Source organism: Pleurodeles waltl, chromosome 5, assembly GCF_031143425.1.
Source record: "Pleurodeles waltl isolate 20211129_DDA chromosome 5, aPleWal1.hap1.20221129, whole genome shotgun sequence".
Classification (NCBI taxonomy): Eukaryota; Metazoa; Chordata; class Amphibia; order Caudata; family Salamandridae; genus Pleurodeles; species Pleurodeles waltl.
Window position 1 is genome coordinate 124308399 of NC_090444.1, and position 17616 is coordinate 124326014.

Here is a 17616-nt window from a genome sequence, read left to right on the forward strand (position 1 = left end):
ATATCAAGAACTGATATAACAATGACCTCATGCGGTGTATGGGGGAGAGGGGCACTGAAGTGTCCTTCGAGTAGGCTTTCACTTTCTCTGCGGCACCAAGCGCCTCGTCTCTGAAGGAAAACGTGCATTAACTATTGCACCTTCTGCTCAGGAGTTCTTATAATGGATGGTGCGTCGCAGCACACCACGTGGGCACCTGTGCAGACCTTTAGTGAGTCCTTTACTCTGCTTCACAGGCTGAACCGCGCTCCCGGAGTCGAACTGCACAAACATGGAATTTGCTTCACAGCTCGTGCACTAACCTTGAAGTGTGTCCGGGCAACTCGCGCGGGCGGAACTACCCTGGGCCTCAGCTGCTTAAAATGGCACACGAATGTTATGAGATAGAGTCGATATACTTGAAACAAACCGAATAGTGACAACTGTTTTTTTGACATCAAATCACTGTTCCGGTCCTTCGTGAGTAGCTGTGCTAGACCCACACTTGCCATGTACTCACTTCTCATTTTCCTAATGAATGAAAAAACTCATTAGTACGTGGCAGCTGTAAATCTCCCTGCCTGGAACTTAAAAACAAAAGTGAAACAGGGAACAGTCAGTGCTTAATTTGTGCTTATTGTTTTCGGTGCCGAGCACCGTGACTGATTTTTGAGGGCCGGGGCTTATTCTTCTGCCTTAGGCATTTACTGGGAGCAAAAGACACAAATGGGAAAGACGGAGGAAGAGAAAAACGAAAAAGCGTCACAATGGGAGGAAGCAGAAAGCTGCAAGAGTGAGCTAAAGGGGCAGGGAGTGGCTCTTAATGGATTAAAGAGGTCCGAGATGGCTTTAGGATTACGCTCTCTCAGTATTCCGTGCTCGCACATATAAATGCAGCAGCCGCATGTTTAAGAGGAAGGCTTTGGGCACCGGCACCTTTTAATTTACAAATTATGCACTGAGAACAGTGCTAAAGATTTGCATTTTTCATTTTGGATTAAAATGTGTTCAATTAAAATTCTCTCCTGGTGGGAGACCAGGGAAAAAAGAATGTCAGCCCACAAATCCAACAACCTCCCCAGGGTATTGCCCAAGTAAGAGATAAACGTCACTTCCGTAGCTAAGAAACACTTTAACATAACCGTTACAAAATGTACAAACAACGACAGCTGTTAAAGAAAGCGACTATACTTTCGTGTACAAACGTCTGCAAGCACGTGTGAGAGAACTGAACACACGGCGTCTGTTCAATACCTCAGCGTGAATACACAGTGCCCTCCCAGGGACTAGTGTGTAATGTTTGCAAATAAACTATGGCTCCTGCTTGTTCGGCACACAAAGGACGGCCTACCAAGATGGGTAAAACATTGGCCAATAAAGAAACAACAAACATCACATATAAGCAAAGCAGTGCGTCACATTTAACAAAAGCCTGTAAGATACGTCAGCGCGCAATCAGGACATCAGGGTCACGGACACATCCTGGACTGACCAACTGGGCTGTCCGTCCTCTGGAGTCCATTACACGTGGACCAAGAAGTTTGTTATTTGTAAAAACTCTTGCCCAAGTGCAGAGAAGCCATTTAGTCCACAATATGCACTGTCAATCACTGATTTCTTTATTGTGATCATAAATAGGTCACAATACATCAAACTGCATAATACAATAACAAATATGCACCCACTAAAGGATCCTCAGAAACAAATCGCTGCATTCTCAATCCTTTAAAATCGCCAATTACCACCAAATGTTGATGTGCACCGAATAAGCACTTAATAACCTCTTCAAGCTCTCTGGATAGGGCTATCTCGTTCATTAAAGGCGAATACAGCCTGAGGTGGAAGGGCTGCAAATCTTACAATACAGGACACTCATTGAGAGCAGAATATTCTAAATTAAACACGGAGAAGCAGAAAAACACGAGCTGGAATGTTAGACCACGTTTCTCACTCGTGTGCTGTCGAGGGAAATAACTTTTTTAACGCATGCTTGGACATTGTATTGTAATTACAAGTCAAGGTAGAATGCTGAATTATCACATTCCTTAAGCTGTGAACAGTGACACTCTAAAAGATACATTTTGCTGTCCCTTTGTTTACTCTGAATAGTATTTTCTTTTAAGTGTCTCCACTTCAGTACTTCATGCAAACGTATCCAGGAGTTAGACTGTGCTGTCGAAACACAACAGTAGAGTCAGCCACAGTTCTATATTGTAACTGCATTTATACCTAACCCCTACAACATTAGAAAGCACCTCTGGCGGTAGCACCCCCTACACAGGAAACTAAGGTTAGTAGTTAATCCGATGGTTATTGGTTGTTTGTTATTGGGATTAATTGTGCGTCCCTAAGGGAACCATTCCATGCATTTACCCCAGCTTCTTGGGGGTAGATTACATTAAAAGGCGCTCGATGTGATGATTAGACTGTAGATGGGATACGTTATTTTATTACACTCATGCATGAATGGAAACCACACTGACAACACAGCAATATCTGTTTTGTATGGCACAAGGTAGGCGAGCGCTGCAGGGACGAGGCTTTGGATGAAGGGAGGAGAGCAGTGTCTCCAGGAGGGAGGTGTTCCCATCCTGAAAGATATAGAGGTGCACCTTGATGGGCAGTAGTGCTCCCTTTCCCATAAGACCCGGGGTCCCTAAAAAAGGTGTAGCTGTGGTGACCAATCTACAACAGAAACTATATATCCTTAATTCTGAATTAAGTTCTATGTTTAAACAGAAACTGCCACAATAAAGGTGACAGAGCTGAAATAAGGAGATGTCTTCTGCTGCTAACTATTGAGAAGTGTATGTTAAACTTCAGGTGCTACAACTAGAAAGCAACCAAACGTCCTCCACTACCAAGTAATAGAAGTAAACAAACGCGTCCTCACAGCTGCAAACTCCCTCTGGGATAGTCACAGAGGTTCCTAACATAGCAGACTACGAGCAGCTGTAGAGACTTCCCTGTAGCATACAACCAGTTCCCGTTCTAGTTGGAGACACAACTCAGATCCACACAACACAAGCTGGAAAGGAACAGATCACTTGAAAGAACCAGTAGCCTTGATTAATACTTCACTGGTCAAACACCCACAGAATAAAAATCGCAGAATACCAGCGCTAGGTGTCACAGATCACCTCAAATTCACAGAGGATACAGGTTGCCAATAGTTAGTCTTGGGAGAAGTAGCAACAGAGGCACTTTCACTTACACTGCCCGACGCACACTTGGGAATTGTATTCCCCACTTTCCGAAAAGAAAAGCAAGTATGTGCTGCAACAGGTTAAGTAGAAAAGCCCCGTGTCACCTTAGGAGAGCCAATAAAATACCTGCACGCATCATCATAAAGACAGAGTATAAAACATGACAACTGACACTAACTTTGGAAAGCCTCTGATGAGTAAAGTATTTTACGCTGTTACTTTGTTAATACGTGTTTGACTTGCCCCAGTAAAGAGCTCTGTAATGCACAAGGTGATGGAGAGGGAGGGTGGTCGTGTGTAGGTCCCTGTGGAAGAGAGTCGTAGGCGAGGAAGGACGAAGGATGTCTTCCTTCTGTATAAAAGGGGCGGGGTGTGGTGCTGAAGGAGGGGAGAAGTGTGCCTTGTGATGAAGGTGGAAGAATGTGTTTGTGTGCCTTTCCAGTGCGTTAAGTGCTGGCTCCATGTTTGCCTGGGGGAGTTTCTGGGAAGAAGCACTAAAAAGTTTAACTTCCACAAGAACTGGGGTGGTGATGCCGTTCGCTTTAAATGGGACAACACTCGTCTCAGGGAGGAAGTGGAGCTTCCTTAAAAAGGGAGCTGCAGAGTGTTAAAAGTGAATGCCAATGTTTGCTCGCGGTCTCAGCTAGCTGCAGCTCTGGGGCTGCAGGAGCGCCCAGCTGGGGATCCCCCGCCTTCTCCGGGACTCGGAGCCAGCCCCGGTCCGCACGCCCAGATGCCGGCAGCTACAGGGCACTCAGTCCCAGCTCCCCCGCCCGCGCTCAGTCCGAGCTGTCAGTGCCGGGCTGCACCTTGCCCTGCCACCCCGGGAGCTACCAAGAGTTTAAAAGCAGGGGTACCGGCTGCTGTCCCTGCTCCGCTCACCTCGCTTGTTCATGGGACGGAGCCGCACCGCCACTTTCACGTTGGAGCCGCTCATCCTTGCCCCGCCGCCTTCCTCCCAGCCCTCGGCCTCCGTCTCCTTCTGGGACGGAGCAAACCCACCCGGAGCGCGAGAACAAGAGTGGGCGGGGCCAGGCGTCAGGGGCGGGGCCTTCCGAGAGGGGACGTCACCCAGCTGGGACGGGTTATGCAAAGAAGCCCTCGGTAATACGATCTGTCGTCACGGGGTCTCGACCACACTTTTTAGATTGCAGCGGTGTCGAACGTGGCGGCCATTTTGGAATGGGTAGTTTCCCCAAAACCCTCAATAGACAGACTGAAACGTCGCTCTTTCAACGGAGAACTATTTTCACAAATTATCTATTACAGTTAAATATGTTTTCCACGTTTTTCTGATTTGCATGTTACAGTAAGTTGGCGCAGAGGTAAAATTAAAACCGCAAGAGTGTTTTTAATAATGAAAATTAATGTAATAAATACAAACATAATACGAGTAGGTCTTAGACAAAAAGCTCCATTTTAAAAGCAAGTGAGAAGACTATGCTTTCACATTTATATGTATTAAGTTTGAACAGTTGCAGAATATATTTTTTCTCAAACCTGACCTAGGTCAGGAATGGGACATTTGAAACTTTCAATAAAGCAAATGTGCTGAGAAGAAAGTGATTTAATAGAAAAGGTTAGATTATGACCCTCCCATCAAAATATTCGTAAATAATATAATAACGTGTTACAATGTTTAATTTCCACAGAATGTTTCTGTATTAACAATGCAACTGTATGAATGGGTGAGAAAACCAGTACCAAATGGTGTGATATAAAGACCTAACCATCAACTGTAGTTTTCTTATAGAAGAGAAATGTTGGGAACTCTTGAGTTTTACAAAATGTTTCACATAATGTTTTAATACAAAGTAATATCTGTGAGGTATTATCATTTGACTGCATAGAGAGCGGACAATCAAAGTTAACTATCAAAGTTTAAGTGCATAGTTAATTAAAAGCATTACAATACAAATTACCCTCAATACAATTAAATTCATCCAATAGAGCAGTAAAAGTTCTATTTACTATAATTTGTCAATTGTCAGTTAAAACATTAAAATTATTAAGCAATGTGCACATTTCCAAATAAGAGTTCAGATATTATCGAGCAAAATTGCCCAAATCTTTGCACAGAGTTAAATCCAAGTGAAACCTCCAAATATAATTTGATGTCCTGGTTGACCCTATGGAGCATAAATGCATTAATGTGCAAATTTGGTCTTTAGCGTAGTAGGCAAAAGCAGTTAACATTCAATACCAATAAAAAGAGGCATATTGTGCAAAAGAAATTGATATAAAGTGCATTAGCAGCAATCCACTTAAGGAGTTTCTATTTTTTTGCCATATGTTCTATCAAACTCCTAACTGCTGACATATCCATTAGTGATCGCAAAGCAAGAAGCCCCACCCCCCATAACACCCCTTTAACTATAAAAATAATGCCCCGTGTCTGGCCACTGTCCTTACTCACTGGTACTCACAACTTCTTTTGCGTTCTGCAGCCAGGATTTCTCCACTGTCCTGAGAAATTTCACCAGTGCACAGTTTAATCTTAGATCCATAGGATTAAAACATGCAACAACTCCCTCACTGCACAAATGTATCTCTCACGTAATTAATTTTTTATATAGAATGTTCCGTCGATCATTCAGGGGGGCTTTGCAAAGACACAGAACATGAATGATGTCCTCTGGTGCTTGCTCGCGGAGCCTGCGTAGTACCCCACTTTCCTCCTTCTCCAAGGCTGATGATGTTTTTAAAACCGCAGTATCCCCAGTCCGTAACTTCCCCTTCGTGTAATTATTCTAAGGTGCTGCTAAGTACCCTGAGGGGATACCTTCGTGTAGTTGCTAAAGGTTAGCCATCCATGGCTCCTCCTTGCCAGCAACTGCTTTTCTTCCAGCAGAGACAGTGCTTAAATGTTTAGGTTTGTTATTCTTTTTAGTTCACTACTGCTCAGATATGCGGCTCATATGGATGAGAGACCCAGATTGATAAGTGCCTTTTGTAGGTAATCTCTTATGAGTGAACAATACCTCCCCTGTATTTCCAACCAGAGATGTTAGCCCAAGGAGCCCTCCTTTGCAAGTTTAAAACTTTGACAGCAGTTCACAAACGTCGCATGCCTACCCAAGGATTTTTTTTGCAGGCCAAACTCCAACTTAATTTGTGCTAAGGAGGTGTACACCAGCGGATGGAAAACAGTCCTGCTGATTCTCAAAACTGTGCTTTCCAATGTAGTGCTTTTCGGCCCCTCAGAGCCTCTCTCCCATAAGCCAGCCTAGGGATAAATTTGGGTTTTGCTACCTCCAGTATCAGGGAGAGCAACAAGCCCTTCAGCTTCCTGTGCAGCACAGCGAGTCCAACCACAAGTGCTTTTCTTTTCTTTTTGATTTAGTCTATTTGCACTGCAAACCTCCCTTTAGTTTTAAATGATACTTCAAGATACTTGTATGCACTCACTGGCTCCAGCTTTTCATTTTACAAAAAACAGTTATAGTTGTTCAGTTATTTCCGTTGAAATGTTAGAGTATGGGTTTTTTTCATATTTATAGTCAGCCCATTTTTTTTTTAGTATTCCAAGGTTGCGTCAAGAAGACGTTGCAGCCCCACTTTTGTCCTGCTAACCATAACTATGTCATCAGCATACAGCATATTTGATAGCAAAATTCCTCCCATTTTTGGTGCATTACTATTGATTTTATTTAGTAGTGGAGGAAAATGGGTATGGAACAATTTAAAGAGCATCAGGTCAAAGACGCAGCCCTGTTTTAGTCCTTCAATTGTTGGTATCATCCTGGACAGTTGGGAGCCATCCCCCAATTTAATCCTGATCCACATGTTCGTGTGTAACATTTGCAGTGCTCTTCGAAGGTCCCCCAGCACCTTCCAAGCTGCAAGTTTTGCCCATAATTTGCTGTGGCTTACCCCATCGATGCAGATTTATAGTCGATAAAGCCCAGATGGACAGGTTGTTTGTAAAACATTGCAAAATCACTCAGCAGGGATAGGGTCATGATGTTAGTTATTGACCCCATTTCTTTGGTAAAACTGGTCTGATTTAGTGGAATTACATGGTTTTCTCATCTCCTGTCTGTATTTCTTCCAGAATGACTCCTGCAAAGTATTTTGCTCCATTGTTTATCAAAGCTACAAGGTGATAGTTCTCAGGTTTACCTCTGGCACTTCCTTTCTTTGAATACTGGCGAGATCACTGAGCCATTCCTGACTTTATCTAGGACAAAATTGTAGAGTGTTTCTTGCTCCTTAGCCCAATAAGATGGGTCTTCCTTGAAAATTGCTGGTGCAATCCCGTTTGGACCCGATGCACCTTCTTTGTGCCCTTTGGAAATTTGCTTTTCAATGTTTTGTGGGCAAATTAATAATTTGGGTGCAATCTGGCTTTTCAGACTATAAAAAGATTGGAAAGTCAGATCATAAGTTGTTAACTTTTTCAGCGTTGTTGAGCTTGTGCTTTGCTTGCTGCACTATTTGCCCATGAGTATTGCTCCCCACCCTAGAGGGGTCATTACATCTTTTATCCCAAACCCCAAAGCGTGTGGGGAACACAGACTGTGGTTCTTGGGTCAATTTTTTCCTGATTGTTCTATGAGTTGCTCTAAAGAGTTCTTTGATTGTGCTCCACCTACTGAGTCTGCCCAAAACTGGCTGAGTTATTTCTTTTTATATACTGTAGCAATTTTGCCCAGAAGTCATCGCTCCTAGATCTCAAGAGCTCCCAATTCTGCTTTTTCAAATCTTTTTTCACCTTCCTTAAGTAACTCCATAGGACTGGATCACTCAGGCCCTCTTAAAAGCCCTCCAAAGTTGGTTATCTTCCTAGTGTGACAATTCCTTTTCAGAGAACTAAAAGGGAGACCCATTCACCCCTGACCTTTTTGTCCTATGACTTCAACCGTTGCAAAGAGACCAGCATATTCAGTTGTAAGACATTCCAAGCTCGACAAGGGATTCTGCTGAGCACTGTGCATTTCTAGAATTTCCTTTGCACCTTGGATGAGGTATGGCAGAGAGGCGGGCGAGCATTTGATCCTCTTATTGCTAATTGTACATGATGTTACATCGCGCTCAACTGTCAGCTCCTCCTAGTGCGATTGATAGAACAATCTCCTGCGGATGGTAATAACTGTCAGTTTTTCACCAAGGCCAAAGGAGGTTACTCGTTGCATTAGGAGTAGGCACAACAAAGTATAGCCTATCAGGGAGGCTCCTGCTTTAGAGTGATATGACATCCCTGGGGGTTTACTTGCTGGTGAAACGACCATTTAGCACCTGAAGCCCAAGATGTTCCAGGTTGCCTAATAGCAGCTGGCCTTTCTTATCATTTGTGCACCATGTCAAACTCTCTTGAGGATGTTTGCCCCAGTATTGCTCTTGGGCTGTCAACATTTCATTTAGTTGTGCAGCTCCCACCAGGCACATGTTGAAATCACCTGAGACTATGAGAGGGATATTTCCTCACTCACTTTGTAAATTGATAAGCTATTCCATTCCATCAGGGATGCTGCGAGCTCCAGTCTCGCTTTCTTGCTGGGATGAATATGAACATTTACTAAGACTATGGTGACAGGGAGACCAGCAGTTGTTTTCAGGGTCAGTTTCACAAACTGCAGATCCTCCTCATTACCTTCCAGTTCTTTCCCTTCCATTTTCGCAATTATTGAAAAATAGATTGCCAGACCCCCTTTTCGATGCTTCTTTAGGACTTCAGTTGCGGGAACAAAAGGTTTGTGGAGCCATACAATGGCACACTGTCCAGCGCCGGGGCCTCCTGCCATAATACCTCTTTGTAGGAACGTAAATACCGGGTAGTCTGAGGATCATCCACTTTGCAGATAAGGCCGTTAATATTCCAAGAACAAATTGGTATTGAGCTGTTATCCTGGGATATGTGTAGTCCCCTTGTCGACGCAGCTTCCTAGTTATGTATAGCACTCCAGCTAACCAGCCTCGTTCTGGTTCAGCGCCATTTTGTTCAGGGGTTCGAGGTTTTATCTCTGGCCAGGTTGGTGGGCTGTCCTGGGGATTTACTTAGGGCATTCCTCAGGACTGAGTAAGATGTCATTGTCCTGTTTAGCCTGGGTTCCTCACTGTTAAAAGACAGTGGGCGACAGTACCTGATGGTCTTGGGGACAGATATTGTGGTGCCCCAGTTCTTGAAGGTTTTTGCCTTCTGCAGCACCCTCTGTGCCAGTTCTTCGGAACCAGAAGTAACTCTGCTGTAGTCCCTAAGATTTCCTAAGCCAGGGTTTAAGAACTCAATTGAGCGAATGTTGTTTGACGAAACATTCCCCAAAGATGGGATCAGGCGGGTGAGCCTCACAATATTGCCTCTGTTTACAATGTGGAAGGGACATTTTGAAATGTAGTCTGGGTAGAAAAGCAAACTTGCCCCCCCCCCCCCGTTTTTTGTCGTAAACTGAGCCTCATGAAGTGTACCGGCCTGGAGTGTTGCAGGATAGTTACCTCCAGATCGACGAGGTTCCCGGTTTAGTATATGAGCTGAACTGCCATTTGCACCCATGATTGTTATGGAACCACTTTTAGACTTGTTTGTAGTTTCACAGGGTAGAAACTGGGCCCAAATACCAACTGAAATTCCTGCTTCATCTTCATCATGTGCATTGAGCAGCTGCTCTCTGGAGGTCAGTGTGCAGGGGTAGTCACTGTTATTCAGTACGACGTTAGTCAAGGGAGTCCCGATAGGTCTTTTCATTTTGGTTTGTGACATATTTATCACTATCGGGTTGTTTACTTCCAGATCGGTGGATTTGCCGACTATCTGGCATTTGTCTATTTTCAGTTGCCCCATGGGGCCATTTGAGTCCACTGTCAGATTCCTCTGATGTTTTGCTGAGTCCCCCCTTGGACCTAGAACCGTCAGTCTCCACTGCCGGAACATTGTCCATCAAGTCTCCCCGGCATTGGATTCCCTCCGAGCCAGGTTGGCTTTTAGCTCACCAAGGAGCTGATTCATTCTCCCAGGGTAGGTCAACAATTTATCTAGGATTAGGCGAGCAATTGTATCCTTGCCCCTTGTGGGTCAGCTTGTGGTCTTCTTATCAAGCTGTTAAGATTGGCTATTTTCTCATCTATCCCTGAGATAACTATGGCCAGTTTATTCAGCAGCCTAATATGAATATCCATTTTATTTGCCTGGTAGATCAGAGCCTCCACAGAACTTTGCAATATTCGAAGGAGTCAAGACCAATGGCCGCCTCTTTCAGTCGGGCTGAAACTCTTGTTGGGTGCTGCGCAGACGTGGCCCGTCCTTTAGGGCGGAGGGGCCACGCTCCCCCACCTTTTGCCCCTCATGAAGAGTGTCTGTCAGCCTGACAGACACTCTTCATTTTCAGCTCAGACAGCCAGGAGTGAGACATGCGCGATTTGCCCAGGCTCCTGGCTGCCTGAGCTGAACTTCGCTGGGCTGAGGAGGTCACAGCTCCTATGGGCGTGACCTCCTCGGCTCAGCAAAGGTGCCTCAAGGCCCTCCCCTGGTTGACGAGGAAAGCGTCACCCATTGACACTGACCCTGGGCGCTTCAGGTTTAAGCCCTTAAGCGCCCAGGGCGAGTGTCAATCAGTGACACTTCGTCACAGAGTGGGGTGGGGTCAGCAGTCTCACTGACCCCATCCCACTCTGTGACGAGGCTGGGACTGCTGCCTTCCCTCATTGGCTGACCTTAGGTCCTAAGGTCAGCCAGTGAGGGAAGGCAGCAGTCCCAACCCTCCTGGGACCTCGAGGCTGAAGGTAAGTGGGTGTGTGTGTGTGATGTTTTAAAATCAATGTTTGGTGCGTGCATGTTTGAATGTTATGAGTGTTGTTAATGGATGTGCGTGCGTGTCTGTGTGTGAAAGAATGAGTGTGTGTGTGTGTGATGTTTTAAAATGAATGTTTAGTGCATGCGTGCATGTTTGAATGTTATGAGTGTTGTTAATGGATGTGCGTGCGTGTCTGTGTGTGAAAGAATGAGTGTGTGTGTTTGTGCTTCCTGCCCGCCCCCTCCCTCCTAAAGCTGCCGGCCGCCACTGGTGGTGCGCCTTGGGCATATGTATTAAACAGATTTTCCCACTCTTTAGTATTAAGATACATAAAATCTTTGTGCAGGCCCAACGCAACAAGTTGTTTCCTCATTCTCTTTGCATGGGGAGGCAGTGGCTGGAAATAACTTGTCTCCTTCCCTCGGTTTTTCAGAGATATTGTTCCAGCTCTGTTTTCCCTCCTCTATAAGTTCCTTGCATGGCAACATGCACCCTTCCTTCCACCCAGGCTTCTGTCGTCTGATTTCCTCTTCTTCCAGGCAATTTATTATTGGGATAATTCATCCACACCCAGGGATGAACTGAGCGAATCCATGGAAGCCATGCACAAGATACTTTTTTGGCTGCAGCTTGGAGCTGCTAAGGACTTCTGCTGGTGAGTCTGATTTCTCCACTTTTATTCACGATGAGGGTTCTTTCAAGTTTGTTTGAACATCTGCCCCAGCTGGACTGCAAGAAGTTGCGCCAACTGGCTCCTCAACGAGCAATGGTTTCTCTTCTGAAGCTCCTGCTCCTTGCTACAAGTTGGCTGTTTCTTGCCCCTGGAGCTCTTCTACTGCCTCATAATACAATGGGACTGAGCTAAGGGGGGGGGAGAGGGGTCCAGTGATGTTGCCTTTGCTGAAATATATTACAGCCCCTGCGCCTTTCAAGAATTTAAACTTAGTCGTTATTTTTGGTTGCAATGGACTGGATTCCATATTGGGTAAAAGGGGATCTGAAGTCCCTACCATCAGGGGCGGCTCCTCCGCTAAGGTAGAGGAGCATGGCCCCCTGCTTTCAGCAGAAGAGGAAGGAAGAATAAAATGTTAATAACGAGGTGTTATTATCATTTTATTTTTTGGTGAGCCAGGTTAGGGTGGGGCAGGACTGGAGGGGGCTGGAGGGAGGAGTGGTTGGTGCACATAAGTGGGCATGTGTTTTTGGCGTCCGGGTTGGGCCAGCCAAACAGACATGCGCACTTTGCATTTCTCCACCCGGCTGTATTTCCCCCTGCCCAACCACCCCTGTTTAGTGGCAGCTGCCACTACTTAGCATACTCCTTCATTGAGTACTTGTTACTGTTGGAGGGGTGGCTGATGTAGCAGTTTTATTCAATGCTCTCCTTTTCCGCCAACTCTGTTTCACTACAGGACCTCTAGTTTTCCCTGGACGCATGATCCCTCTATTATTTATTTGACAAGTTTGCAATCAGGTTTATAGATTTTTTTCCCTTGGGCCCAGCTAAGCCCAGATATCTTCTATGCTCATGGGAACCTTGTATTGGCTGGACTATTTTACAAAGAGTATCTGAAGATTTTAACAAAGACTAGCCAGGCTGGTTCAGCTGGTTCTGAACTATTTTACAAAAAGTGGCTGAAAATGTTGACAACGACTAGTCCAAGCTGATTCTGCTCCAGGTTGCAGAGCAGCTTCTGTGCTTTGTGTTCTGCATAATGACTATTTGCACAGAAAGGGTTTGAACATTTATTTTAAAAGTAATCCAATTAATCCAGCTATCTGAGATAACAGATCACCTTAGATGCTGTATGCACTGTGTAGTGGTTAGTTGTGCAGGAAGTGTTTTTGTAAAGTTTCTTTTAAAGTAATTCAAGGGACCCAAGTTGGTTCTGCTCACACTTGCACAAAACAATCAGTAACCATCAGCCCTCCATGAGTCGATATAGGCTGCACTGGGCGTGGAGAAAGACTGAGAAGAAACTGAGACTGAGCGAGGACAATGGGGGCAGGAGCTCACCCTAGACCACAAGCTGCACCCAGGCCTATCCGGGCTGCCTCCAAAATCAAGGGGATCTACCAGTTGTGTGAAAGCTAACCACCACTCTTCCCCAGTCCTCCCTCATTTGGTGCTCCTTCGCGTCCGCGCACTCCCCTAGGGCATTCTGCTCCTCCCTTTGCCACCGTATTCTGGAGCTCTTGCCTGTGCCCGCTCAGCTGCAGCACTCAGTCAGGCCAAATTCAACCCACCAGGAGCAGAAAACCAGAACCGGGAGTCAAGATGGATGCCAGGAAGCCAGGCAACCAGGGTTAGAAGCACCAGGCTGGGCCTGGGATGGTCCTGGAGCCATGTTGAACTGTTGTACAGATGGGCAGGTGGGTCCGGTGGGCAGGCGGACCAGAAACACCCGGGAGTCACTCGCTGCACAGACCCACCTCAGCTGGATGAGGTGGCGAGCATGCAGGCAGGAGACAGTGGAAGGTGGCATGGAGGCAGAGAAGCTGGTAGAGGGAGCTCTCCTGGTTTTCTGGCATCCACACTGCATTCTCAGTGATCCCGCGGTGCGACTGGGAGCATCACGTGATCGTAACACCGAGACGTGAGCACTCTGGGTCTGTTTGGCATCTGAACCATGGAAATGTCACACATCTTAGAGGACGGAAGCTGTCCTTTTCCCATGAATACACACAAGCTGATTGGATGAGCTGACAGAAGATAGAAACAACCTGTGTCGAATGCTGATATCAAAACATTATAAAACATGGGAGGTCCTTCCAGGTACTCGAGAGAGCGTATATCTCCAGGAGCACTTTCAGTAATTGTGGTGTTCCTCAGGGGTCGTCTCTGAGTCCATTACTTTTTAACGTCTATATGCGGCCACTAGCAGGAATAGTTGAGCCATTTGGATTGAACCTGATATCATATGCAGACGATATGCAACTGGTAGTCTCTTTCTCCAATACCCACCCAGACATGGGCACAGCACTAGGTCCTTGCCAGAAAGCAGTTGCAACTTGGATGTCTGAAAGTAAACTGAAGCTCAACGACGACAAAACTGAAGTTATGTTTTTTGGAAATAAAATGCCCTTGATCAATTCTAGCCTACTGAGAGGGGTGCCTACCCTTCCACCCCCTAAATGTCTTATTAAAAGCCTGCGGGTATGGTTGGACCCTCTTCTCTCAATGGCCCAACATGCGAATAGAATAGCAGGAACCGCATTTGCTCTGCTAAGGACCTTGAGGAAGGTTTTAACTATTCTGCCGTTTTCTGCCAGAAGATTGGTTATTCAAGCTCTGATAGGTTCTCGGATTGACTATGGCAATGCCTTGTTTATAGGCTCACCGAGATATGTGATTCAAAGATTACAAAGGGTACAAAACGCAGCGGCTCGTCTGCTGTTAAATACTCCTAGACAGCACTCGATACGGACAGGAATCGCTTCCCTACACTGGCTCCCTGTGGCGGAAAGGATTCAGTTCAAGGCCCTTTGTCACATTCATAGATCCATATTTGATAATGGGCCTGAAATGTTGAAAACATTGGCACAGGTCTATATTTCAGCCAGGCCACTTAGATCCTCCTCAGCCAACCTGGCCATAATCCCAATAGCGAGGAAAGCTAGATGGGGAGGAAGATCACTAGCATACCAAGGTGCTTTGCTTTGGAATAATCTCCCTTTCAAGATGAGATCAAATTCTCAAGAGATGTCTTTTAGGAAAGATCTGAAGACTTGGCTATTTAAAATTTAAATCTCATGTACGAACATAAACAGTATGTCTCCGCCATGGCAGTATAAGCGCTACGAGGCCGTTGGGCAGTTTAGGCGCTATATAAACTATTATAACATAACATAACATAACATAAAAGTGCATGTTCCTGGAGTAGGCTTAGATTCTATTCAGACCTCTCTTTGCAGACCCTTTCCAGACTTCACTGCAGAGCCCTTTTCAGATTCTTTCTGAGAGACCCTTTTATTTTTCCTGCCTGAATCTATGCTGCTCTGCGATGTGGTGAGTTTCTTGAACCTCTCTCTATGGGAAGTTCTGCTTCATGATTTGCGATTTGATGCTAAAAGCGACATACTTTTATCTCTCGATTTAGAGCTCCTTGGGGGTTCATAATGACGCTTTTCTCTCATTCTCCAAGTTTAGTAATAGGGACTTTTCCTTCATAGAATATGCTTTATGCACATGCTCTGATGCTGTTTGGTTATATTGATTTTCAATTGATTGATTACTTTTGATGCTGATCACTAAAGATTTACTTACTAAAAGATTTTAAATAAAGCTTTGAACTCACACCAGCTCTTATCATTGACTCCCAAAAGACTGACATTGAAAACTGTGGTGACTAGTTGATTTGCTTTGCAGTGCTTGATTAATTCTTACTTATGGCAAAGGTCTGTCAGCCTGGCCCAGTAACAAGCAGGGGCTGCCGATTTTGATTAGTTGATAAGATTACGCCATGAGCCAAATATTTATTTATAAGACCCCGCTCTACCAGAACTGAGAACTCAGCAAACGTTTTTCACTCTCATGGTTTACCTTTTTCCCTCGGGCAACTATGCACCTGCATACAACTAATTGTTAGTTGCTGAACAGGAGGTTCATCTACCTGTCTGTCGTTTGAGTGGTGATGAGACAGCCAACAAACTGAACTCTGTGCATAGGGATTAAAAGTGGATATGGCCAGTGTTGGAAATGGAAATACATATTGAGAATGCCAATAGTCTTGCATTTGACTATGAAAGTGCAGACCTACTGACTTTGCCACCTTTTTGCAGATTTTATTCTGCATTAGCACGAAGAAACAAGCATTGACAGAGCCAATCGGTCTCACCTACGCAAGATCTATTGGCTTATGTTTTAGCCATGCTGTACACCAGTGTGGATGATGTTCAGCACGGCTAAAAGTCAGTGGCATAAAGGAGAGTGGTGTGGATTGTTGTGAAGTTGAATGTCGTGGAGTAGAGTGGAGTGTTATGGAGTGGCATAGAGAGTTGAGGAGTGATATAGAGTAGAGTTGAGCAGCGTGGAGTGAAGCTGAGTGTCACGGAGAGGCATGGAATGTTGTGGAGGGAGTAGAGTGCCGTAAAGTGGAAGGGAGTAGAGTGTAGTAGTATGTCATAGAGTAGGGTGGCGTGGAGTGGCATAAAGTGTTGTACAGTCTCATACAGTGGAGAGAAGTAGAGTGGATACAAGGTTTGTGAAGTGGCATGTCATGGAGTAAAGTGTCGCAGAGTGGCATAGAGTGGAGCAGAGAGTTAGAAAATGGAGTGGCATAGAATGTCATGGAGTGCTGTAGAGCAGAGCGAGGTGGCATAGAGGGTGTTGCATAGTGTAAATTGATGTAAAGTAGTGTAGAACAGAGTAGATTGTTGCAGAGTGGAGTAGTGTAGTAGAGTGAAGTGGAGTAGAGTGGAGTAGATTAAAGTGGCATGGAGCAGCATAAATGGGTTTGCACAGAGTGTTGTAGAGTGGAGTAATGTGTCACAGAGTCGTGTAGAGTGGGGTACATTGTCAGAGTGGAGTGGAGTTTAATGGAGTTCATAGAGGGGAGTCTCGTAGAGGAGAGTAGAGTGGCGTAGGGCGGAGTGGCATAAAGTACAGTAGTGCAGAGTATATTGACTTAGAGTACAGTGACGTAGAGGCAATGACAGTGTAGAGTGGCATAGATTGCAGTGGTGTAAAGTGGAGTGATGCAGAGTAGACTAGAGTGGAGTGGTGCGGCGTAGATTGCAGTGGCTTAGAGTACAATGGCATAGAGTCTAGTGACGCAGAGTAGAGTGGCGTTGAGTGCAGTGGGGTAGAGTACATTGTTTCAGAGTAGAGTGAAACGGCGTAGAGTGGAGTTGTGCAGGGTAGAGTGCAGAGGTGTAGAGTGGAGTGGCACAGTGTAGAGTGGTGTTGAGTGCAGTGGCGTAGAGTGCAGTGGCATAGAGTAGATTGTTTCAGAGTAGAGTGAAGTGGCGTAGAGTGAAGTGGTGCAGGGTAGAGTGGAGGGTACATGGTAGAGTGCAGAGGTGTAGAGTAGAGTGGCCTAGAGTAGAGTGTCATAGAGTGCAGTGGCATAGATTGCAAAGTCGAGTGGCATAGAGTACATTGGCACAGAGTGCAGTTGAGTGGCGTAGTGATGAGTGGGGCAGAGTATAATGCGGCATAGAGTGCAGTGGCTTGGAGTGCAGTTATACAGAGTAGAATGGCATAGAGTAGAGTGTAATTGAGTGTAGTGGAGTAGAGTGCAGTGGTGTAGAGTAGATTGTTTCCAAGTAGAGTGAAATGGTGTAGAGTGGAGTGGTGCAGGGTAGAGTGGAGTGATATAGAGGTGTAGAGTGGAGTGCTGCAGTGTACAGTGTCATTAAGTGCAGTGGAGTAGAGTGCTGTGATGTAGAGTAAATTGTTTCAGAGTAGAATGAAGTGGCGTAGAGTGGAGTGGTGCGGGTAGAGGGGAGTGGAGGGTACATTGTAGAGTGCAGAGGTGTAGAGTAGATTGGTGCAGAGTGTCATAGAGTGCAGTGGAATAGAATGCGAAGTAGATTGGCGTAGTGTGCATTGGAGTAGAGTGTAGTTGAGTGGCGTAGTGTTGAGTGGTGCAGAGTAGAGTGTATTCATATTTTGTGTTACCTATAGAGAGCATTCAGACCAGAGGTATCAAAGCGCTAGACAGATAAGAGAGGCTGACGTGATTCAGAAAACTACAGTGAAA

The 17616-nt window shown here is 45.4% G+C and overlaps 1 protein-coding gene across 2 annotated transcripts in view; it reads right to left on the reverse strand.

Annotated features, from left to right (window-relative positions):
* KIF13B (kinesin family member 13B) overlaps nucleotides 1-4238 on the reverse strand; it is a 537272-nt gene extending 533034 nt beyond the window's left edge. For both annotated transcript variants that reach the window (XM_069233796.1, XM_069233797.1), the window contains exon 1: nucleotides 4068-4238. In XM_069233796.1, the coding sequence (XP_069089897.1) occupies nucleotides 4068-4122 (55 nt within the window). In that variant the 5' untranslated portion in view covers nucleotides 4123-4238. The remainder of the gene's footprint in view (nucleotides 1-4067) is intronic.
* Nucleotides 4239-17616: the final 13378 nt, after the last annotated feature.